This window comes from Salarias fasciatus, chromosome 13, assembly GCF_902148845.1.
Source record: "Salarias fasciatus chromosome 13, fSalaFa1.1, whole genome shotgun sequence".
Classification (NCBI taxonomy): Eukaryota; Metazoa; Chordata; class Actinopteri; order Blenniiformes; family Blenniidae; genus Salarias; species Salarias fasciatus.
In genome coordinates, this window is record NC_043757.1 from 16,960,864 (window position 1) to 16,986,633 (window position 25,770).

The 25,770-nt window shown below is 39.7% G+C and overlaps 1 protein-coding gene across 2 annotated transcripts; it reads right to left on the reverse strand.

Annotated features, from left to right (window-relative positions):
• Positions 1–24,999, reverse strand: LOC115398935 (ligand-dependent corepressor). Of its 2 annotated transcripts, none has more exons than XM_030105996.1 (7): positions 24,865–24,999; positions 16,052–16,117; positions 15,266–15,345; positions 14,816–14,948; positions 14,175–14,492; positions 13,989–14,070; positions 1–6,047 (listed from the first exon to the last, which is right to left on the reverse strand). In XM_030105996.1, the coding sequence occupies exons 1-7, from the start codon at positions 24,959–24,961 to the stop codon at positions 1,394–1,396; spliced, it is 5,430 nt and encodes a 1,809-aa protein (XP_029961856.1). In that variant the 5' UTR covers positions 24,962–24,999; the 3' UTR covers positions 1–1,393. The 2 variants fall into 2 exon arrangements, with proteins under 2 accessions (XP_029961856.1, XP_029961857.1); XM_030105997.1 differs by lacking the exon at positions 1–6,047 and adding an exon at positions 6,279–12,197.
• Positions 25,000–25,770: the final 771 nt, after the last annotated feature.

Sequence of the window (25,770 nt, forward strand, 5' to 3'; positions counted from 1 at the left end):
GTTGTTGTTTTTTTTTTTTTTTTCCATTGGCTATTACACTAATACAAGTTACTACTGTGGAAGTAAACAAACTTCACATTATGAGAACATCTGCCAGTAAATCATTGACAACGAAAAAAAGAAATCAGAAGTAGTGACACAGGTGGACGCACCACTCAGGCGTGTGAGTGGACTACCCCAGAAGAATTACTACATTTAAATTCAAGATGCAAACAACATTCTAAATGGCCAGCTGAACGTTTCTTTTGAAGTTGGTTCTCTTTATGGAGGTTGTTGCACAGGTGGTTGTCGCACAGTCAATTCAGATCTTTTCTTCAGTACAGCTTTTGTACGCAAAATTGAACCGGCTGACATAATTACTGTAGGAGGGGCTCCAAGCGGCTTCGCACTGAAAAGAATCGATGAACGCAGTGACAGGTGGACTGTTCAGTTCCCATTGTTAAAACACACAATGGCTCAAAAGAGACTGTAAATGTACAGAGATGAAACCTGTCTTTGAACAACATAAGAAAAAAAAAAACATATGACACATATAAATCACACCTGTCAAAACCTATACAGCGACAATAACATCTTAACGTTAATGCTCTGGGATGTTGGGCGTAAAGATGAAAGTGACTGGTCAGAGAAAGCTGGACTGGGCTCCGGCAGCTGTGGGGACCGAAGATGAACGCTGTCGTCCAAAACAACTTGAAGAGGGATTGAAACGGAAACGGTTTGCACACGATACAAAGCCAAAGACAGCTGGCTGCCTCTCCGGGAAGAGGGAGGGGGCTCTAACTCAAAGACAGGGGTTTTTCACATTTTTGCAACACATTCTATCACACTTCATAAATAAGGCACCTGGTCACAACAGTTACATATTCACAATGTTGTGATTGGAAGACAGGCTGGAGATACAAATTGCCTCCTGTTTGCAAGCAACACTTTTCATCCAGAGCTCTCTGGACAGTTAATGCCGGGCACATGATCATCTACAACAACAAGTACATAAAAAAAAGAGAAGAAAAAACCCTATGATCAATGACTTAAAAGTCACTTTGACGACTTCATTAATGTTCCGTGTTGGTTATCCTGACTTCTAAGATCCAGCTCGTGAGGCCCTTGTCATCTCCAGCCATGTCAGAGTGCAGAAACATAAAGTCAGAAAGCCGCTACACCAGTGAGACATCGAGTCGTCCCTGAACACAGACCAAACACTGGAAAACGAGTTTGTCATATTTGCATTTTCATACGGAAGCTTCACAAAAGCATAAATGAATCTCAAATTAGGTTTCTTCCACAGTTACCTCAGAAAACAGGCCTGATGAGCATACGAAATAAACACATTTGGTCCTTCTGAGTAAATTCCAGATAAATCAAAGCAAATTTAATAAGGATGACCTTCACGATTTTATCTCGACAGCGATGTTCTAGTGCGCTTTGCTGGAGTCTCCAGAAGCTCCTGAGCTCTCTTGTTTGCCAGCTTTGAGGCGCTGCGTGGCAATGAGACGGCCTGGCTTCTCTTTGCCACACTCCTCGTCTGTGCAGGTTCGTCGGTTTTCTTGGCTGATTTAGACGTTGCGTTCTGCACTGTTGTGGATTTCGTGGCCCTCTTCAGAGCATTACTGGGGCTTTCACTCGCAGGAGCCGCTGCCTCCATTTTTCTCTGGGATCTGGTGAGAACCTGATCAGGTGAGGTGGGAACTTTTACTTCCGAGCTCTGCTTCGGCGTTTCAGCAGCCTTCTCGGTGCCTTTCAGTTCAGCAGCTGTAATATGTGAGGATTCTTTAGTTTGCGTTTTTGCAGAATTCACTTTATTTACTGCATTTTTTTCCACTTGTGGTTTCTCGGTTTCTGTGTGTTTTTTCTCAGCTTTACTTTTCGAAGGTTCAGAGGGAACATTTCCAGATACCTTTGTACAGCCAAGGCGTTGAGAACTTCTCTTTGGGACCTCTTTTTTCGTCACATCTTTTGAAGGTCTGCTGCTGCTGCTAGATGCCTTCACTGCTTTCTCTTGAGCGGCGAGCTTCGGAGATTTCTTTGCAGCCAACGTTTTCCTTTTTTCCAATTTTGCTGCCGCCTCCTTGGTTTGTTTGCTGACCGTTAGGGGCGACTTAGGTGCCTTCAGAGATGGCTTCACATTTGATTTTTTGGGAGACTTTGGAGTGTCCAGTGTCTTAATGCTTTTGGTTTTAATGATTTTTGAGGCCTCTTTCAGTCTCACTGTGGTCTGCTGAACTTGCATCTTCTCTCGTATGTTGGAATATTTTCTCAGGATCCTTGCGCTCGCTGGATTTTTTGATTTTCCAGAAGATTTCTTGGGTTCGTTTTTCTGTGCACATGCTTTGGCAGAGGAGTATGATTTATTCAGAGTCTGAGTAGTACTAGGAAGCTCTCCTCTCTCTTTCCCTTTGACTACATTAGCCTCTTGCTCCAGCACTTTAGCAATCAGTTTCTGACTCTTGGGATTGCTTTTTACAGGAGAAGCAATGGCGAATTTTTTCAAATGTTTTTTTAAGCGCTCTGCCTGCAAGCTAGGAAAAACCCCCTGAGAGGTCCCTGATGCGCTCGACGAGCTGTGGAAGCACAACTGGGTTTCTGATGGAAGACGCGTGTTCACTTTTTTGACAATGACGAGGGACTTTGTTTCTGTTGATTCCAGAAACCAGCGACAAATACTGGTGAGATTAAAACCTTTCATGAAAAGCATTTGGACTGGGGAGTATTTCTGGTGCTCTGACGACTTTGGTTTTCGTGTCCTGCGTTTGCTTTTCCATATAGCTGCCTGCCTGTCTGCCTTGTTTCTATACTTTGTTGCTGGCTGACCCTCTTTGTCCATTTGTACCCATCCTTTTTGCATCTTATCATACCTGATATTCAGATTAGTAATTAGGTGTTGGCTTTCTTCTCCAGTCATAGTCTGATAGAACTTGTTTGTGGTTGGTTTTGAGGGGTCATGTTTTGAGGAACCAATATGCGTGTGTGAGCTGTGGGGCGCAGAAGCTGAAGGGGATTTTACCTGGGCTTTACTTCCTCTCGCTGGCATTATTCTAACTGGGGAACTTACATCATTCTGCTCTCCAGCTGGAGTAGGAGAACTAGTAGAAGGTGAAGCCAATTGGTGTGATCTCAAAGCTGATTTCTTGTTTTTAGCCTGGGGTGACTGAGGAAAAGACTGATGGGATGCTTCTGCTTTATTGTTCTCACTTCTTAATGGCATTCTTGTAGGCTTGTCTGACATGGAAGAACTGCTTTCATCTCCACTTGCACCCCTGTCTTCCAAAGATTCTACATTTGGCTTTGGGAGCAAAGCAACATCACTTGCTTCTGATTCTTTTCGAAGAAACCGTTTACTTCTTAATGGCATAAGCTGCACTTGCATTTCAGCCTTTACAGGACTTTTATTTATCAAAGGACTTGATACTTCGCCAAGTTGCTGTTTCTCATTTTTGCTGTTGTCATCTGTACTTTTAGCAGATCTCAGTTTCTGTTTGGTCTCCAATCGACTTTCTTGTATGCTCTTGTGTGTTTCATCAGTTGCTTCTTCTTGTTGAGTATTTTCAGTGTTTTCTTCCACAGTTTCTGGAACTGTGTCCTGTCTTAACTGTTCAGGGTGTGGAGGAACTGTTAACCTGACAAGTGGAGACATGGAGATTGAATGTGCATGGGAAGGCAGAGGGGAAGGTGCCTGCTCTGTAGGTGAAACGCTGGGAGTCACAGTTGCTTCAGGAATTGCAACAGGAGTGATGGCATTCGAAGTGGGGAGTGGTGTCCCATTCAATTTCTGTCTGGCTGATCTAAGCTGCCGTTTGGACTCTGTATTGGAAGAAGAATCGGCAGGCGGATCAGAAAGTACAGGACTACCTTGAGTTCTCTGAGGCTGTTTTTGTTTCTGGGTTTGCTTGGTTCTTACGGGAGATTTTGATATTGGGCTTGATGTGTTAATAAGTGGTTCTGCTAACTTCTCAATTAGAGGAGCTGGCTCGACTGATTTTGAAGGTGTGTGTGGACTAGGAGTTGGTTTTTCCGAGGGACTGCTTTCAGTAACTAAGTGACCAATCTTGGTGGCGTCACTAGATTTTACTGGCGTTTTAGACGGCGGCCTAGTATTACCAGCTCGACGACGCAGACTTCTGTCAGAGGCATTTATGGGTCTTCCATTAACATAACCCACTATTGTTGTTTGTGTTTGTCTCATGTGCTTCGGTAGCAGAATTTTAGTACCCTTTTTTCTGCGCCAGGGTGGAAGTTCTTTAAGGAGTGCATTGAGTGTCTTTGAGGACACGTCATGATCATCATCGTCGTCGTCTTGGTCCTCGGCGCTATCAACTTTTGAAAACTCTTTTTCGGACTCTTCCACGATCACATTCCCATCAGAACCCGTGGTATTGACTTTCTCTGTCAATTTTAAGTCATCACAGTGTACATCTCTCTCTGGCTGACATTCCTGTGGTAGCGCATCTTTTAATTCCTCCCTATTATCATGCTCTCCTTCAATTTGAGTAACTGGTGATGAGGAGCTGGTCTGCTGGAGAGCAGACTCACCAATGTGAAGTTCATCTGATGGGGGCTGGGGCTCAGTTTCTTCCATGCTTTTATTATTGAAAGGTTCCTCTATTGTTTGTGCCACTTTTTGCTCTGTGCTATCATCTGTTTCTCCCTGGGCTTCTGATTCGGTATCCTTTTCTGCTTCAACTGGAGTCTGACTTACATTTTCTTCATTTGTTTGTGTAGTGCCTGAATCTGCAGTTGATTCTTGCGCTACATCTATGTCCGTAGCACTTTCCATATTTTTAGCTGGAGACTGGAATGGAGATGGAGGACCAGTCTGCCCCTTGCTCTGACACTGGCTTGTCTGACTAGTCTTAACCAACACATCTACTTGACTGGCTGCTACCTCAACGATATCTTCAGTTACTGGTATTGCACTCTCAACTGACTGCTCCATGGTCATTTCTTGATTTGCTGTCTCCCTGCATGTTCCAACAAAAGGAATATCCAAAGGCGGCACACTTTCAGGCCGGGAAAATATTTGTTTGGGGGTGACTAAGGTGATCAGCTCTGGCATGGGGTTAGGACAGTTGCCCCTCCCAGCAAGTGTCCTGACAGTTTTCAACTCCCAAATTTCATCTGAATACATATGCCCCCGGGTGCTTTTTCTGGCATTGCGGCGTGGGGTCATGCTGCGGTGTCGTTTTTTAAAACACTCTGTAATTGGTTTGTCAATGAAAACAATGTCACAGTGACCAAGATCAGGGTCGATCACTGTCTTACAGGGGGAGTCCTTGGTCAGATGATCAGTGGCCGTTCTGATGGTCTTCCTGGCAGTCCGTGCAGAGTCTGAAGAAATGGTCATGTGGATCGGGAACACTTTGGCTGCCATTTCTTTGGCATGACCAAGGACTTCTCTTTGTCGGGCGTGAAGTGTGTGTCTTTTCAGAGTAGAGCTGAGTCGGGCGCTATGAGTTTCTGTTCTGCTGGATGAGTTTGAGTTCCCTCGTCTAGCCTCCAAAGTGTCAGGCTTAGAAGAAAGAGAGGCATTGAGCACACATGACAACCTCTTACCAGCCGCTACATTGCTGGTCATAATTTTCATCTTTAGAGGTGCGTGATCACCTTGACGGTTGTTCTCCGGATCCGCTGGACTAGCAGCAGAAGTTGTCAAAGCCTTGTTACTTACAGTCTCAGGGCCACGAAGATCCAAAACAGGGTGAGCAGTTACGGAAGTTTTCAGTGTAAAAGCGCTCCCTGGTGCGTGTTTCATACCGATTTCACTGGAATGGGACAATTCCTGGATTTCAGACTTGGGAGCAACCTTAATGGGAAATCTTGGCTCGGGGGTGGCTGTACTGGATTTTGCAAGGGAACAAGCCATTCTCTGGACACCAGACGTAGGGTTATAGGACTTATGTGTATGGGACTGAGCTTTGACCTCCGTCTGCAGATATCCAATAGCACTGACTATTTGTCTCTGATGGTGTGGACAGAGCTTGGCCATGAATTGTACCAGAGTGGAGGTGGACTGCAGGTCTTTTGCCTTTGTGACACGAATATCTTGAGACTCACTGAGGAAAAGAAAAAAAAAGAACAAAATATAAATAAATGTGCACCAGAAAGAAGCAATTTTGCTTCATACTACTGTTTACACTGTGATCTGCTAACAAAATGTCCATTCAATGGTAATTATAACAGCATTTTTCATACAGTATGAGAAAGTACAGCAGGGTTAAAATAAACGACAGACTCCTTATATTGTTTATTGTTGCATATTTATTAGAAGAATAAGTGATTTTTTTAAAATTTAATCATTCATCCAGTGAACTTGACCATCTATATTATTACATCTACTACATTATTCTTCTTTACACCAGTGCTTTTTTTTGTTTTGTTTTTTTTACAGTATACATCAAGGAAAACTATACATGCACAAGACATTTAGTAATGGTAAATCAGTTTGATTACAGCAAGCCAATCACATCTTCATCACTTTAAATAGCACACATATAAGCAGTAAATATTGAGTACATCAGTTCTGGTAAGTTTCTGATGACCAGTGCAACAGGTGACAATTACACACAAGTGCTCGACAATCTGAGCCAAACTGACATGACGAAAAGCAAAGTCAAGCATGTCAGAAGATATAGAAAAGGAGGTATTTCACTACCTGTGAGTTTACAGTTGTGCCATTATTAGTCATTTCTTAAAATAAATAATCAGTTAACAGAGGAAGGGCTATTTCTGTATTTTCAGTTGCAATCATATTACTGTGGTTGGACTACAATATACTTCTCTGAAACCTTTAGAACATTTTATATAATTATGCATATACCAAAATAGTATTAATATTTTTCTTTAAGAAAAAAAAAAAAAAGAAGTCATTCTAAACTGTGATTCTTCAACAAGAAAATGAATAAACCCATATGTGAATTCCTGAGGTGACATGTCATAAGATACATGAATTAAAAGCACACAGAATATATGTATTAGAATTTTTTTTCTCCTATGATGATCACTACTTTCTCTACAACTGTGAACCAATATTGCAAAATGTATACAACTAAAAACTGTATGTATGGCACCGCCAAAAATAGCTTCCCCAGTGTGTCTATCCTGACATCGTAAAACTTAATTCTGTTTTCCACTTTTAAGTTGCGGCAAGTAGGAGGAATGACTCAATGATTTCTATGATGCATGTAGGCTAACAGAATTTTTGACAAAATAGCTTTTTTTTTTCAATTTTTCTACATGTAGTTTGAGGCACTAAACCTGGAAATAAGCTGAAAAATTACATGTCTAATTAAAGGTCAACATATTACCTGCGCTGAGGTTATATTGACATTCATCGATGAGCATAAAACCAATACAGCTGTGAGAAGATGCACTGAGGGATGGATTTGGCTTAAATAAAGTGATTTGTACAACATGACAAATACCTTAACATAATATTAAGAGATTGGAAAATAAGTATTAACCTTAAAAAAATAACATTTGTTGATACTATGACCTGACTTGTTTTTTTTGTTGTTGTTTTTTTGCTAAGTTCATTAACTTCACATCCCTGCTTGTAAGGTTTAAGGAGTAAAGAGGAGTACCTGAATAACTAGTGGTAAGTGTCTTGTCCCTGAGGGTTTTAGTCTGTTTCACTTAGCATCGCAATAAAGAAATAACACACGGTACATGCCTTGTTCTCCCTGTGAAATAAAATTACTGACTTAACAAGCACAAGCAAACCAAACCACTATAAAGAAAGTCCACAATTTTTCACGAGCACACCAATCTGGTCGTTTAAAAACCACAATAATCAGAAGCTACGCATTAAAGTGATATAAAGAATCTGGCAATTACCGACTACTTTACGAGGTCATTTCATCAAACAGCTTTAGTGAACCATTTACCAGAGGTCGAGCTGGTTTAGTAACATCTCAAAGTCACAGTTAATCCTACTTAACGCACAGATGATTCCACACTAAAAACACCAACAATCCAATAATCATTACCAATACACATCCTTAAAGATAAACATCACTATATACAACCAATGACACACGTCTAATAAGATCATGCAAGGTACACCCAGTGTCATTCCTTCATATGTTTGAATATATTAAAATCTGTACATAATCTTATGGACAGGGGAACTCTTAAGAGCCATTTTAAGAGCCATATTATTTGCAGATGCAAAATAAACTTTGGTCCTCACATAGCATATTAACCAAATGAAGAAAACCAACCTATATCTGAATAAAGTAGGGCAGCCTTATTCCTATTCTCACGTCAGTCAGTCAAATATAGTCTTTATTCTTTGTACACCTGCGTCTATAAACTTTTCCGTGAATAATCCTCCGTTTTATTAAAGCTGTTTACATTCATAGTTACTTAAGCGATAATAAAACTATCATATTATATGAACATTGATTAATAAATACTGCATTTACAAAATAACTTTAAATATAATTTTAGTAAGAGAGATTCTATTAGCATAAGAGGGATGAACTCTTCAGCTACTTCAAAACAAAAGAAGTTCTTTTAACCAAGTGAACATAAAAAAAAACAAGCATGAACACACTTAACCATTTCATTTTCAGCCCAGAGATTAAAAAAAAAAATTAGAATAGAGTTCAATTAACCACACAGATTCACTATATTTACAGATGGTTGAACTGTGACATTTTGTACAACTCCTTTTTTAACTGATTTGCTTTTACATAGAGGATCTCTCTGTATATTGTGTATTGTGTCGATGAGAATTTGCTACATAAAACAGCTATCAGAGCGGTAGACTGATATGGGTAATCCAGGTGAGGTAGTCAACCATACGATCTGCTACAATTGAAATTAAATAGTGACAAAATTAATTTACAAATTGAGTGAAACCGTGAGAATGCATTTCGTTTAGATGTATTTGAAAATACAGTGTGATTCTTGAGTAGTGTACTGGATGATTGTCAATGCAACAGTAATGTAATTAATGACAATGGTTTTACGAAAATATGCATTTGGAAGTGGAATTGTGACTTCATCTCTGAACAAGAGAAGATGCAAACCACATGAAAAAGGTTTCTGTAATCGGAGTAGGAAGTGTCCGTATGCTGCAAAAACAAAACTCAAAATTATCAAAGTTGTAGAAGTCAGAAGGTAACCGTCTGGCATGAGGTCATATCATTATTACAAGAACTGGTAATACAAGTTCAAAAGTCCCTGAACTGCACTTCACAGATGAGAAGTCTGTTATTTTTTTCTATAATCTAAATAATATTACAGGTTACTTTAAAACTAAACTCACTTAACGGCTTGGATCTAAATCATTTAATAAACATCCACAGTGATGAAAAACTGCACATCTGAAAGGCTGCGAGATTTGCAAAAGTATCGTTACAAAGATTTGCGAGAGCTGTGTGTTAACCTGATAGAAAACAGTGGGCTATGATCCCATATTCTGCAATATCCTGAGGCAAAAGTGATAATACAAGACAAGGCATCCTGATCGGTACTGCAGGAGGCGGAGACAAAAATCGAGCAAAAATTCAATGGAAACGTCAGGAGGAAATCCCTTTTGTTTAGTATTTAACCCTTCTAATCCAATCATTTTAATATAGAGCAAACTTTACCTGAGATGGTTATTGGGTTTTCCAAACACAGTCAAGAAAATCTCACAAGAAGGAAAGCATCGGCCCACACGCCTGCAATGTTTCCTCCAAGATAAAAAGTCCTTTTCTGTATTTTTTTTTGTCCACTTGAAACAAGCTTTGAATGCACAGAAATGCACTTCAAATCATCAGCCAAACAAACTACTAGAAATAAAAACACTAATTCTAATGAAAGCGTGCTGTTAAATGATACACAGCCATACATAGTATTTTACATTCAGTAATTGATCTTTTCAGTATCTAAACTACAGCCAACTCTTCTCGCTGTTCCTCTCAACATCAAAAGAGAAAACCATTTTCATTGAATTTTTGCTTTGGTACCTAGAAAACGAGGATAGTTGTGTACTGAGGCATTATTGTAACCTGGTTAGCTGATCTGGACAGTTAGGAAATGCTAAACTATAAGAGGATACCACCCTCGCAAAGAGATCAAAATTCCAATATGTTCCTGCATTGGATAAAAGAAAAGAAAGCAAACTCTACCTTTCTTGTGTCATGTGCCATAAATAATACCTGATATTTGAAAAGTAAGAGCCCTGAAATACATTGAACTGAAATGCTCTGAAGGCTTACACTGGTACTGAAATGCTACCGATCACTACTTAAGGTAGGTTGTGAAGACGAAGACATCTGAGTGGAGGACTCGCATACTTGTCAGTTCGACGCCCTGAAACGTTACCTCAAAAGGCTTATTTGGGTTTTCCATCCTTCAGTGTTGTCAGAAGAGGTAATGACTTAGCTGAGCATTTCTGTAGCTGAGGTATATATATATATGTCTGTGTTACAGTGATGCAATATCGCAAACTGACAAGTACTGCATCCCAACCTGAACTTAACCTGAGTGCAGTGAGAACAATGAAAACACAATGCCAGTACTATTGCAGAAACATCATTTCAGGGAAAGATGGAAGTGGAGAAAACTTGGGAGGTGAAATGGGATTAAATAGGAGAGTGAAAAATCAGGCTAGTAATTATATTACGTACAGAATAAATAATAAATATGATTCAGTATTTCAACAAACACACCAGTACATCTCCTAAGTGCATTTTTAGTTGTAGACGTGCATCTGCAAAACAGTGACAGACACTTCATTGGCTGGCCTACACAAGAACATATTTAGGTTGAATATAATTGAGGCACCTACTTTGTTAGGAATTTCTCTGCATTTACTGTGAACATGTGACAAATACTGAGAGGAGACACTGTGGGGCGCCATATCCTCACACAAGCTGTACCTCTGTCACTATAGGATACCCATACTGAGAGAGGACCTACCCTCCTCAAAGCTAAAACTATATTCAGAAACTAAGGTCAATTAATATGCAGCAGTATAATAACATTTTATATTTTCCCAATAAATAAACACTTAAGTGTTTAGGATATATATATTTATACACAAATATATTACTCTTTAATAGATCAAAGGGCAAGGGGAAAATTTAGTAAGATAAATAAATATGAATATAAAAGGCTTTACAGACCACCAAGTGAGGTTCTATCACTGTCTTTCAAATGCAGTGATTATTAAAATCATTATTAGTCGGTAATGAATGTATCACTCATTTGATGAGAGGCTCCCCTCATGGAAATCAGTCCCATTTTCGTCAGACGCACTCTCTCCTTTCTCAGAGGCGATGAGCTGGGAATTCTGCACTTCTTTCCTTTTGGGGGACTGTGAAACACCCAGCTGATCCACTTGGCTTAGCAGCTTCATTTTCTTTTTGGGAGGATGTTTCAAGGTCCCCAGGCGCTCCTTCACTTTATATTCCAAGGTGCTGTGTGGAATGCCATAGATTGATTGGGCTTTCGACACACTCATTTTCCCACCCATCACCACCACGATGGCCTCTTCCAGCAGCTCGGTGTTGTACTGTCTGTACCGACCCCGTTTCTTCCTCGGCTGCTTGTTAGCTAGATCCGACTCCGAGTCCATGGGATAGTTCCCCCCCAAGGCTTGGCGGTCGGCGGGGTAAGGCCAGTATTCTGAACCTGAGTTATTCAAATTTCCATTGCTCTTTTTGTGGATCTGCTTTGGCAGAATGGAACAGAGTTTTTTCCCCAGGCCGTTCTCACAGAGTGAACCTGAATAATCGGAGGACAGAGAATCCCAGGCTGCGTCTGTTCCCGTGGCTAAAACCCGCACCTGGGGAATCTTGAGGTCAAAAGATGATGAGCGAGAAAGTGGAAGGCTGCACGTCTCCTGGAGGGCTCCCTTCTCGAATGCAAGTGACTTTGTCAAAAGTCCCGCAGCCTCCAACAACCTGGGTATATCTTTAAGGTGCTCAGTAGCTTCACTGCTGGTTTTGAGTTTCAGTAGGGCCCCAAAATGGGTTTTGGAGTACCGTGGAGAAGACACATTTCGGAAAAGGTCGGGAGGGCTGGAGCTGTTGTTACGGCTGCGAGGGGACTCTGGGTCGCTCTCCAGATCGGCCTCCTCTTTGATGTGCAGCGAGTAAGCGAGAGACGAAGGCTTATAACAGGTGGAGTGGCCGAAATTCTCCCTCCTCCTCCCATCCTGTAGGCTCCTCATAAACAGCCCGACATGTCCATCCGCTCGCAAGGATCGCCTGATTGAATGGAAGGAAATTGGGTGTAAGCAGCGCTTGCACAGTTCCCTTTTCTCTTTTCTAAAGGAGGATGGGTTGGGGAGGGGAGGATGTTGGCCACTCCTTTATTATTTGACCTTGCTTTGGTAACATCACTATCTTTAAGAGCAACTGACTGTGTGAATGTGCGTGACTTTTCAGAACAAAAAAGGCTCAAGTTTGACAATGTTTTATTTGCTTGCTTTGATAATTTCTCACAAATTTTGCATCAACATAGGAAATAAGAAAGAAAGAAGAGGGCAAAGAAACAGTGAAGATGAAAGCAAAGAAAAGGCACTTATTGGAATACATGCAAGTCTTAGTATTCCAGTGGCTCAAAAGTCATGGCCAGAAGGAGGGATTATTTGTCATTGCAATAAGGGAGCTTTTGCATGTGGATGTTAAGCAGGTCAAAGTAACTCTGTCTTACAAAATGACGCAATGATGCAAATGCAGCTCTTGAAATTTTGTTTGTGACGTTACCACTAAACAAGCACAGCAATAAAAGAGTAAGCCAGCAGAGGGTTGTCATCTCACTCAAAGCCTGAGCATCAGTTAAGTTACAAAATATTCAACTTCACGTTGTTTTCTTTTAAGGCACAGTGTGGGAATCTCCGAACCTTATTGTCTAAAGTATGTTAACTGTTTGGGCAGCAAACTACTTGATATAAAGCTAATATGTTTGCTTCAGTATTTTCACACTCCAGAGCATGTTATCTGTTACTTCACCTCTCTGTTAGTTTTATTTATTTTCATTTCTTTACTCTGCTTTGATAGAGCAAGCTAGAAATGTTAAATAAACTGTGGACCCAGTGCATCTCAGAGAAGATAAAAACCAAAGAGGGGCCTGTTAGACGATGAATAAAATATCAGCTATTAGAGTAGTGAAGAAAGCAACACCATTGGCGCTTAATTAATCCCAAACTAATTACTGTTATTGGCATGTTTAATTTCTGAAAATAATTAAATGTATAATTCAATTAAGATTAAACAATATGTCAGCTTGAAACATGAGACTAAATCAGAAGGAAACAGCCCAGTGATTTAGCTAAAACTGACTGAGCACAGAAAAACAGGATTCATGTTGTTACAACGATACTGTTAACATTCTAATGTCTAAATGTTTACATTTTAACACACTGACTGAACTGAAACTGAATAGAAAGACTTTCCTCTGCCTTCAGGCAGGTTCGTTAAATTGTTGGAACAGGGGATTTTCTCTCATGGAATTTACCTGGTGACCATTTTGACTAAAGGTACGTTGGATAGTTCATCATTTAATATCCACCTAACTGGCCAGAGTATATGTATGGAAACAATCTACAGAAATTGGTCAAACTACTAGATTGCTTTGGGACACATTAGCCATTCAATTTGTGGTTGATCATATTAGAGACTTTAGAAATATACAACTACATTACCTTAGAACATGTTGAGTAAGTGATTTGGAATAGAATAGAATTAACTGCATCCTCTGGGATCTTTTAGAGTGAACTTCAGCAGAATTACAGCATAGGAGTAGATAGAACATGTGTTCCCCTCACTCTGTTCATTTTCATTTCTTTGTTTTCTTCATGGTGCTAGACAGATAACAAATTCTGGACTTTAATTTCAGGCCTGAGTTTATGCCAAAGCATTAATGATAGTACAGATACATTGTGCATTACTTTGGTCCCATAGTCTGTCATTCATCATAACTCAAGTGTATTATCTTCAAAAGCACTTCTATACATAGACAGGAGATTCAACAAAAAAAAAATATGAATTTCTTACCCCTTTATTGTGGAGGTGGGACTATGAACGGGCAGGCTGCTGCAATAGCGATTCTTTTTGATGGATAAATCCAGAACTCCATCTATTAAAACAGAGGGGGTGAAAACAACAAAACGGCATCCTGGTCAATGACAAGTGAAACATTTCAGTAACTGGTGAGCTCTTCAGTGACGGGTGTCACACTACCTTGTTCAGTCGGCTCTGCCAGGGGCTTCTTGATGGTGAGGTCAAGAGGAGCATCCTGGTCAGCCATGAGGAGCTTGCTGAGGACGGGGTTAAGTGTTGGCCCGGACAGGGTTCCAGCGGGGCTGCTGGGTGGAGGAGGAGCCCCTGACAGCAACGGTGGGGTCGACAGGCTTTGGTCAGAGTGATGCTGGGAATCTGAGCAACTGTCCTGAGGGGAACTGGTTTTTGAGGTATATTCGGCAGCAAACTGTCTGATCATTTTCTGAAGGATCTCTCGAGCCACTACTGGAATGTGTGGATCTGAAAAATTTGGCACATCTGCAAAGAGAATAAGAAACAGAAATACACACATCAAAAGGGCGTAGTCAGGGATCCTTTACTGAGTCACACACACCAAACATGAAAACAAAACTTGCCGACATAGATTTATAATCTGCAAAAAAGAAAAGCCTTTAAAAAAAAAAAAAAACAGAAGCTGGGGTCATTTCCTGTGTCCTGTATAAAAGCTGTAATCTTTACATTAAAGCTTAGTAACAGATGGCCCCTTTCTCCCTCTACATGGAAAGATCTTGTAGTGTCTTAAAAACACACACAAAAAAGAAAAACTGAGCAGATCCCTTCATAGAGCGACGAGGACTCACCTTTTCTGCAGAGGACTGCATTGAGAAATTCCTCAGCTTGTTTTTCTAGCCTGCTGATTGTGATCTGATCTTTAACCAGGAGGGGTTTGGGTGTGTCTTCAATCCCCTCACTGTTCAAGCCAATTAGGTGTTCCTGTGAAAACAAACAAAAAAAAAAAACTCATTATCAACACCCAAACAGAACCACTATTCATTTCTGAGATGAGTGAACTAATCAAAGTGATTAACAATGACGACTTCAACAAGGGAATCAATAATCCTCAAACCCCCTTTTTCTTGATATAAACCCTAAAGCCTCCCAAAGCAAGTCTGGAGTGTGCTCTTTAGCTCATATGTCTAGCATACTTATCAAAACTGATTGAAAAGCTCCAAAGCACGACAGTTCTAATGAGGTTTGCCAGTTGTCACGATGGCAACTGAATTGAATAAAAACTTAACAATGAGCCTTACTTTTACTTTATCTCGTCTCAAACAGCAGAAAAGACAGTTTTCATCAAATGACCAATCAGACACTGCAACTGGCTCGAAATCTGTGGACAAAAAGACAAACGGGCAATGAAATAACAGATAGATGAGAAAATTAGCAAACAAAGAAACATTAGGATTTTCACTTACTGACTTCATAAGTTTACCACTAATGCAAGCAAAATCTGATGTTTGTCTACTTTGAATTGTATTGACAATATATACATTTAAAAATATAAAGCTCAAGCCTAAAATTGCTTCCTATTAAGTTATTCTGAAATCCAGAATGTTCTAGTTTCAGTTAGAATTAAATACTTTACAGTGCACAAATGAATAACAAGACTCCCGACAGAGATGTGTTTGGATTTGATTTAGTGAGACTGGTTGAATCAGTGTTACATAAATTTCAGGTCAAGTGAATTCTCAACCACAAGTGCTATTGTAGAAAGTCTGCTGGGACTCGCTGCAAATGTACTGAGAAGCCAAATAATGCTTACTATTGTCTCACAAAACCATAAAGTGCGGCAATGTGTACTGGGACTTTTTCAAATGTCCCCACGTCATCCAAAACACCAACTTTGTAAGAACACAAACCATCTTCTCTTCTGCAGTCAGTGGGCCCGTTTTGTTTAGGGTGACTGGACAGGGGTACCAGATGGTACAGTGCAGCAGCATTGTCATCACGTGCACATATAACATTTCACTAAAAACACAAATGTCATTCACAAATGCTTGCTGCAAATGAAAAAATAAACCATTTGAAATACTTACCCTTAAATAATTTCAGATCCTCTACCAGCTCTGGATCGAAGAGACCTTCAAGAATGCTCTCAAAACCTGAGGATTGACAGAAGATTCATTAAATATGGAGTTTCCAGAAGTATACACAGGCAATCTGAACATATCCAATCTGAACATTTGTTCACGTGGTTTGTTCACTCCTAATTAAGGCTTGGTTCTGAAACCAAAAGTAGCAGAACAAAGACTCAAAATGAATCACAGTTAAAAACAACCTTTACTGCCCGAGGGCACAAATTAATTTATTGCATTCATAGGGAAAAAAAATGCTTAAACCTTGCCTACTGTACATCAACAGCATTGTATGTGATAATATCTTAGCCATACACCCAGGGTTGTCTTAACCTCTCTGTTTCAACTTGACAACTGCTGTAAGCTACCCTTTGCTTCTGTTAAAACACACATCATCAGGTTTCACCCCAGGTTTTTACTTCAACAGTAAATACGTGCACTCCATCCTCCTGTTGCCAAGCAACTAAAGCACCTACAGAGTTGGGAGTGACTGTAACACAAAAAAGAAACAGCCAGTATCAACATAGCTGGGTAATGGTGTCAGAGCATCCTATGAAAATGCTGAGGATCAGGAAATCAAGCAAAAACCACATTTTCACAGTCCACTAAATGAGAGTTTACAGTTCAGCAACTCACAAAACACTCGGATGCACAGTGGGAGGAAATATTTTACATACATTACAAATGTAATGGTGGTGTCCTACAGTCTCAGCTGTTTGAAAAATGCAGTGCATTATGCTGCAGAAGACTTCACTTAACAGTGCATTAACACAATATGAAATGTCTGCTTACTGCCGCAGGGTCAGAATAACCAATCCAAAACCAGTACATGCGTTAAATCAAGCACTAAAGAGGTCAAAGAGAACATCTGTCTACTGAACTGGATTTTAAATGAGAGTGCTCTGCTCAAATAGTGTCAACGACTAAAAGGCCAAAAGTAATGATTCCAACCATGCTAATGCGTCAAAGATATAATATATAACTATTTAAAAGCAAGATACAACCCATGGATCAGGATCACTGACAAGTACAAAAAAATATTCAGGCCTAAACAAAATCAAATATTCCAAGTTAGACAGGAGACATTGACAGAGGAAGTCACTGAACTGCATATCAAAGTAAATGTCTACTTACACTGTATCTTCTGAAACGGTCAGAAAAAGTAGTGGGCCCTTAGCATCCACTCCCTTCCAAAACTCACAGTGAATTCAACAAAAGCTGTCATCTGTTAAAATGCCTCACTCTGCTTCCCAACAAATTCCCACCCACTTTTCAGCAGCCAAACATAAAGAGAGAAAAGGAGTGGGGAGGGGGGCAAGTGGTGAATCACAGCCTTGCCTATAGCTGCAGCGTGAGTCTGTTTCTGGGTTAGTGCACAGGACTTCAGCTGAAGCTATCCAATCCTATTTCTGAAATATTTCAGAGGCACGAGCAGGAAAGTAGGTCATCCACTTTCGTTTGACAGAGCAGCACTATGACATCAAACTACTCTTCAGGAATTCAGTTTAGGGCATTTACAAATGTGTCATACTGTAAACCATGACTTGGAGGCAACATTGTGGGTTTTTTTTTTCCTACTTGCACATCAGAGGATGGTACAGTGGTCCTTCAAAAATCAGACCATTTTGGGGCCGACGACGCAACTTTAAAAGAGCAAGCTTCCTACATGTGCTGAAGATGAAATATTGATAGCATGTAGAATTGTCATGCAAGCTTTAAAAAATAAATGAGTATATAAAAACCTGAAGAGTGGCCACAGTTAAAACGCCTCCAAAAAAAACTGAATAAAAACCACTAGCAACTCAATTCACTGTATTCCCCTCAGTTCACTACAGCTATCGCATGTTAAATACTATTTCAATGCAAAGAAAACATCACAGTATCTAGCCTTTAAGACACTACAAGGAAGATACACCAATTATTTACAGCAAAGAGGGAATAGAACGAGCACCAGACTGCTGCTACATATACCTTGTCTTCTGTATGAAGTTTACATGGCTTTGCATAACATTTTAGGGACAATAACGTTAAGAAAACAGTACAGATATAAAAATACAACATGCCAAAAAAAATGTTCTCATATTTTAAAATCTTTAACACTTAATACAAAGAGAAAACAATTTGGACTGGTAAACTGTTGCAAGTACAAGGGCAAAAACCATTCCAGCAGCCCTGACTGCTTTGACAGCATGTCATCAGAAATAAATCAAGAATTGTTATGGCATAGTAGTTTACTTTACAGACTTCTTTTTTTTTTAATTTTCAGCTACAGGGCATCATGTGTCATTGCTGTCAATCATTCAACTCTATGTGAAGAGAAGGATGACTCGTCTTCATTTGGTATTCCAAACCTTTGATGGCTTGTTATTTAAATAAAATTTGCACAACATATATAATGCACTTTCCTGCAGACATTTTGTGGCATGGCTTAATTCTCACAGAGGTATGCCGGCATGAAAAATTAACTACTCTTTCATTCTGGAGAGGAAAACTGAATTTAAAATAGTGAGCAACATATAATTCAGTTCTCTTCGGAACTCAGTTGCTTTTTACATTTTGTTTCTTTTTTTAATGAATTTAAATAATTGAAGAAATAAAAACACTCCCATAACTATAAGGCATTATCAAGACATTTCACCAGGATGACAGTTCTGTACCTAAGAGCGATTGCTTCTTCACTTTCAATAACCACAGAGCCTTAAAACTACTTTGTATGGAAAGTATCAATTCCAGTCATGACATGGTAAGGAACCATGTTATAATCTAATAAATTACCTCCATCAAATGTCAGCCACACACATTGACCATGAAAACTTTCCGAGCCTTTTCATGGAGCTTGTGCACACTCACGGTGAGCAGCAACTCGGTCCAATCTGCCTTAGCCTTCTTCTGACCTACATCTCCAGCCAATCAGAGACTGAAAGATTTGGTGTGTGTGTGTGACACTCTTGTCCTTTCCACTTGCACTCAGAAAGAGAAATCCTACAGATCTAGGATCCGCTTAACCTTCCTAAATCCCAACCTTAACCTATGCTGTACATCACTGTGAATTAAACATAATGCTTGATAAAACCCTTTCTGCTGCTTATTTCTGGAAATACATGGCTTGCTTTTGGATCCAAATAGTCAACGTCCTGTATGTACAGAATCAAAGAACAGCCCTCTTGTCATCCCTGCCACGTGCATGACAGTACATTTACTAAAAAGCATCTAGGGGGACAAATGAAGACACACTGATTAAAGGAAGACTGTAAAATTTGTTCTCATAAAAAAATTCCTCATCACGTTTGAAGGATTAAATGAAGATTGATACTTCCGAAAATCTAATGTCAATCCAATGTTATAAGAAAAATCACTACAGAGAGAATGATCAAGTAACATTTAATTTTCAATAAAAACTGAATATTGGTATGTGACGTTGGTACAGGATAATAGAATAAACACTGCTGTGACTGAGTCAATGTAATACAAAAAATAAAAAGACCCATTATATATTTTTTGTTGTGAATGTTTCAAGTGTCCATCACTATATTACATTATGCTGTCAGTTTACATTATGCTGTCAGTTACAAGACCATCAACAGTTGCTGCTGCTTTCTGACTGATGGTGAGCCAGATTACAAAGTTTTAATTAAATTATAATCCAAATGATTTGTTTAAAACAACATTGGAGTGGTACAATTTATTATAAAGTGATTTTAAAAACTGAATCAAGAGGCTTATGGGAAACAGATTACAAAGCATCTACATTTTGACTACTTTCTCAATGGTTTGCTTGATTCAGTGACTGAAGCAGAAAAAAGCCTAAGCTTTTACAAAAACACACAGCGCTTTGTGGCAAAAAAAATTGCCCACTGGTATCCATGCTGGAGATGTCTTTTTCATAGCATTTTACATTTAATAACATTTGTTTTTTACTACAACTAGAATCTTTTTTTTTTTTTTTTTAATAACACGCCTTTATGCCTATTAGCCTCAGGAAAAAGAGGAAAGTTGACAAATCTATTACTGTGTGGGACTTCTGTGGCACATCCCTCTTAGTATGTCTTTATCTCATTACAGTACAGACAAATTTACATTTCAAATGAACTTATGATTCACTGATGTGAAAAAAAAACATTTGAATGTGATAAAATATTAGCATACAGGCACAAAATGACGATGCAATGTTCCTTATGATCCACCCTTTCCTGTACTGCTGTAATACTGAGGGTGTACAGTGAGTGCCGCATCAACCCCCACTCAACCCATCCCCCACTCAAACTACTGTACTGTACATAGCATCTCAGAAGCAGTGACCACAAGCTCATAGAACAGGATCTTCTCTTAGCTCAAATTAGTGTGAAGTCAATGAGGTGTTTGCTAAAAGCTGTCAGTTTCCACCAGAGGTTTAAGACATGGAAAACATTTTGATTGTTGAATCATTTAGGGCTGCATCATGTTTTAAAATTATACTCATGGTTAGATTATGATGCTCACGAGAGCATAATTTTGTATGAAGAGGGTCACTGATCTCCGTGAGCAATGCGCTTTGAAGATGTAAGATGGGGCTGGGGGCTGAAGGCTGGAGCTGAAAGAGGATGAGTGCAGAGATGGCAAAGTTGCACAAATTAGCTGAGCTGCTGTGCACGAAAATCTTCTTTCTGCTGCAGCCCAACAGATTGAGCAATGTGTCTATTTATCTGAAAAATCATTGGCTGTCGTCAAGCAGAACACTCAGAAGATGCAACTTAATGCAGGTTAACTCAACTGATAACATTAGACATTTCATGACAGCCAGCAAATCACAGCTTGAAATGTGATTTTACAGGAATAAATTCACAATAAATAGAGTTCTTGGACCGGTCCGTGCAGCAGTGCATTGGCAGCTTTAAGCAACATCTACAGTGAAAAAAAAAAAAACACTCCATGAATACTTAACATGATATGATGCAAACTGACAGTCAAATGGTGTAATGTTGCACAAAGCATAACTTTGAATAACAAATACGAGACCATCATTATTTTAGGCAAAAATGGAAAAAAAAGGACACATGCATGCATGCACAAACACACACAGTCATAGGCAGTCATTAAAGCTGTTGGTCATATCTTGTAAAATGCAAACGAAAATCAGGACAGCTCTTGTTGCAAATTAGGGAAATGTAGGTCAAAAATCTAACGGAGGCAAGCTGAATTTAAAAAAAATAAAAAAGAAATGGAAAAAAATTAAATAATCAGCTAGAGTAGACAATCTGTGTGATGTTCATATTTGTTATTTACATGAGCCAATCCTTATTCCTACTCATTCACACATCCAATGCAAGGATGAATAACTGACATTCCAGTCATTTCTGAATGTCAGCATGTGCTGCCCCGCTCCCAATTTTCCCAAATGCAGACAGAACACACACTTTCAGCCACACAGTTTGCATCTGGGGGCTGGAGGACCATAAACACATGTATAGGGAAACATACAGACAATTGTTTCTGCTGTTCTATAGGACAATTGCGCTTGTCTCTGCCCTGCAGTTTTACTGCTCACATTAAATACACAAAGACAAAATGTCCATTTCAGTGTTAGCTGGGTGGTGGTGGCGTGCAGCCCTCTCCACCAAAAAGCCAAACAAAAGTGTGTCCTTGTTGTTCTGGATAGAATATGCCATTCTGCAGCCAGCAAACTGAAGCTGTTGTCATGTTCTCTGCAGCTTCACAATTATGGCCCAAACACAAGGGACATTTGTCAATCATAAAGGACAGAATGACTAAACAGCCCCGACTCCACAGCTGTTTTTCTGTCTCCATTATGTTTGCAATGATAAGCACACAGCACACCTAGTGCAGCCCCTTGGCTTGATAAGATGTTTCTGGATGGGTCCACACATGTTCCCAGTCATGAAAATAAATTATTTACAATAATAAAAATACTATAAATTAATCTGCTATTATAGTAACAGTGTTATTTCATTTTAAAAATAATTCAAGCACAAATTCTCTTGACTCTAATTATTCTGCAATATGACAGTAATAAATTCTCACAATTACAGCGATCTAGTATATAGTAATTAAGACAAAAACTAAAGTCTAAATCTAAAATGACAGGAAATGTGAGGGCCTACTTTTTGTCTGCACAGCCAGTTACAATTCACATCTCAATAAGATCTATACATAGCAGCCATTTAAAGTGAAATTGATTTAATGTGACATTTTGAGATCAGCAGCGTGAGAAGTGCTGTTCAGGCTTTTAAAAATAGTCGTTATGTCCTACAATTTAAAGTGCCGTTTCAAAATCTGTTTTACATCCTGCCAAAAACTGTAAGATAAACACAGCGTGAATTCATGCCTCCACATTAAAATTTAAATAATAAAGCATGAAATATAAAATAGACTTATACAACAGTGAACAAGACAGTTTTGGGTAATTTCCATCTTCATGGTTCAGGGTTACAATTGATTTTCTATCCAATTCAAAAGCAAGCATCAATAGAGAATCTATTTCCTTATAAAGCATGTTGCTTTCCTTTATGGGTTAAATAAATAATAATCCTTCTGAAAGACCTTCCAAGTAATTCATAATATCTCTGTAGCACAAATAGCAAGTGACAACTGCTTTATGAGCATGAAGTAGGTAAAAAAATATTGGATTAATTCAGCAACTGCTCATTTGTGTGGTGAGGGCTGTGTGTGAAAGTGCAGTGTCTACATCGCTTTCTGCAATATTACTGAGTCACAAGGATAAGTCCACATACATTTCAAAAGGTCTGTCCCTTCCCTACAATCATGTATATGAAGCTTGTTGAAACTACAAATGTAAATATTAGTAATCTATAATAATGTGAGGACAAAGATAAAGTCACAAGGGATTTCATAAAGCACGAGGTGTTTACATTCATTATGTGGCACATTTATGTGTCACATAATGTCACATGTGACACCGTCTTGCAGTGCATCAACAGCTTAGTTTACAGTCATACTTTTTAAGAGTTTTCTTGTATCCAGTAATTTCAATAGGAGTGGCCACTGAAAAAGGCTTTTTTCTTTTAGTCTAATCTGATCTATCCAGTTTTAGCTAGAAATATTTAAAGCCCAGAGCCAATTAGAGCAAAATTGATTCAACACCATGCAAGAGGAAATTAATTAAAGTATGGAGGCTAGATCACGGGTGTTGATTTTTCATGCAAGTAAAACATTCAAATAGTGTTGTCAGAAAGAGAACACTGTCACGCATCGAAGCAGTAAAGAATAGGAAACATTCTTTAGAATTCACATAGTAGACAACATAGCCAGTGATTGCAAGTCCCTGTTTTACTCAATATCGAGTAGGGAAACTATAGTAGTGTTACTGCTGAGAAGGGTCTTTATGAAATATAATACAAAACACGCATTGTTATAACTGTTTCAGAAATGGTTAAACTACTCCTTCTGGCAATAAAAACAAAGTTGCAGCAAATCCGTTTTTAGGTAGGGTGGTTACTGAACATCAAGTCTAATCAGGAGGTTGTACACAAGCTAATGTGTGTGGGTGTGAAGGGGGAGTTGGCAGCTTGTGGGTAGAAGCTTTGAGTCTATATCTCCTTCCAGAGGACAGCAGGGAGATGTTCAGGGTGGGTGGGGTCCTTAAAGATACAACTGGCCTGCTTTTGTAGTTGCTCCACGTTGATATGAGGTGGGGTTGGGGTCTGAATATGTTTAAGCTGAAAGCGCTTCCGTTACATTATGGTGTTGCTGCGAGATATCTCTTACAAGGAGGTATATACAGTAACTCATGAAGATATACCACCAGCAGGCTAATAAATTTAAACGTGCTTAACAAAACTCGACAAGAAAATAAAAAAAAAAATCAATACTCAGAGACATATTTAGCATTTATCATACAGTCTGACAAGTAGCTCAAACACACAATTGACCCAACAGTTTTATTGCACTAAAGAAAACAGTTTATGCAGTAGAATAGCTTTAAATGATTATGACTTATTTAGATAGCCGACCTACACACGTTCTAGTACCTAGATGCGATAAATTGGTGCTTTGAGCTACATAACATCCGTGTGTAAATACGTATATGTTGTCGAAGTATACTTTTAGCTCAATACATACGTTCACAATTATCAATTCCTTGCCGTCACGTGCACGCTGTGCAAACGTGCATGTGACGCCCATACAAACGATACAAGCCTATTCACCAGGTCAACAAACGCTTCTTTAGCTACCTGTTTTAAGGGGGCTAACTGGCGTTAGCTGCGGGACAAGTTTGTTGGCGTATCGTCGCCCGGCAGCGGGGTCTCTGTCACTTCCTCAATGCAGCACGGCGCGTTCACGGACGGCAATTTGAGAGAAGCTCGCGAGCACGGTGTTAAGTGAAAACATCGCCACTGTGCTTTACTGTACGCCGCCCTCCCCCAGCCAAAATACAGTATCCTCTCACCGCACGGGAACGCGCATTTCAGCGAGCGATTTCGGCCGACTCGTCGCCCATGACACTCCCTTTAAAACAAGCACTGTGCCCTTTAAACAAGCTAACGATACGCTATCAGATCAACAAAGTTTTCGATTCAGACTCCAAAGTGCGGTTAAAAAACACACCAAAACGCGGTGTACGACTGCCACAAAGTGCAGCATCGGAGTAGCAGCTTCGGTTGGCTGCCGTGAGAAGGAAATACTTGAGGACAAAAAAAGTCGCTCGGTGATGCCCCGAGTGAGTGCGGTAACAGATGGTTATTTACACGGATAAAGGTCACGCAGAAGCGCCGTTCAACCTGTAAAAACGCTCGCTGCGTAGCCGAGGTTGTCCTTACCTACACAGTGAAGGAGTTTGTGTCGCCACGAGTCAAGTTCCTGCCGAAAGCCGCGCCTGTCGATTGTGCATTGCTGCCGTTTGCACAGACTCGCCATTTTCTATCGCTGCTGTGGCGGGCACCAGCACGGAAGGGGAAGCGCTCTGCGACGTGAACGCGCGCCGGCAGAGGAAATCACTCCAGAGGGAAATGCCTCAAAACAAAGAGTGCAAGAAGCAACTCCACTAAACACACCGGGGTATCAGTGTGTGTAGCGAGAGTACAAGGAGTAACTACATCAAATATCTTGAACGTATAATGTCATAAATTATTTTATGGGTTAATCTACAAAGATAATCTATAACACTCTCCACTTCCTTATATTGTTTAATACATTACTATATAACAGGAAATAACTTTAATCTTTTCATCCACTTTCCTCAAAAAAAAATAAAAAATAAATAAATCCAGGGTGCTGCTCAAAATATTGTAGTATCAAATGCATACTGTTAGCCTCCGGAGACCAAGCCCATAAACTTGTGTCTTCTTTGAAGAGTATTCTTCCATCAGTCAGTAATATAAACCCTCTTGAACTATTGCTGCACTGAAAAACAGGCAAGACCTGCAGCAGATGGTAAGAGTGGCCACTCAGAATAAACAGACTGATACCCCCCTCAAATACATTGTAATGACTGACTACAAAAGAAGGTCAGCTTTATCATAAAGGACCAAAACCCAAACATAATTTGTACTTCCTGCTGCCCTATACATGTATATCCTTCCATAAATCCTCATTGCTGCTTCATCCCGTGCAGGCTCTTAGGGCGCTGAAGTCAGTCCCAGCTATGAACAAGGATACCCTAAACAGGTCGCCAGTCCATCAAAGGGCAAAAACACAGAGGGAGAGAGAGACAATGTGAGAGACCG

What these genes read in the sequence shown, in the direction of transcription:
- LOC115398935 (XM_030105996.1), bottom strand. Translation starts at nt 24,961, where the DNA reads ATGGCGAGTCTGTGCAAACGGCAGCAATGCACAATCGACAGGCGCGGC. An exon ending in CAAACTCCTTCACTGTGTAG is followed by an intron (nt 16,118 to 24,864) that starts GTAAGGACAACC and finishes GTCAATCCTCAG; the next exon opens with GTTTTGAGAGCATTCTTGAA. An exon ending in GGATCTGAAATTATTTAAGG is followed by an intron (nt 15,346 to 16,051) that starts GTAAGTATTTCA and finishes TTTTGTCCACAG; the next exon opens with ATTTCGAGCCAGTTGCAGTG.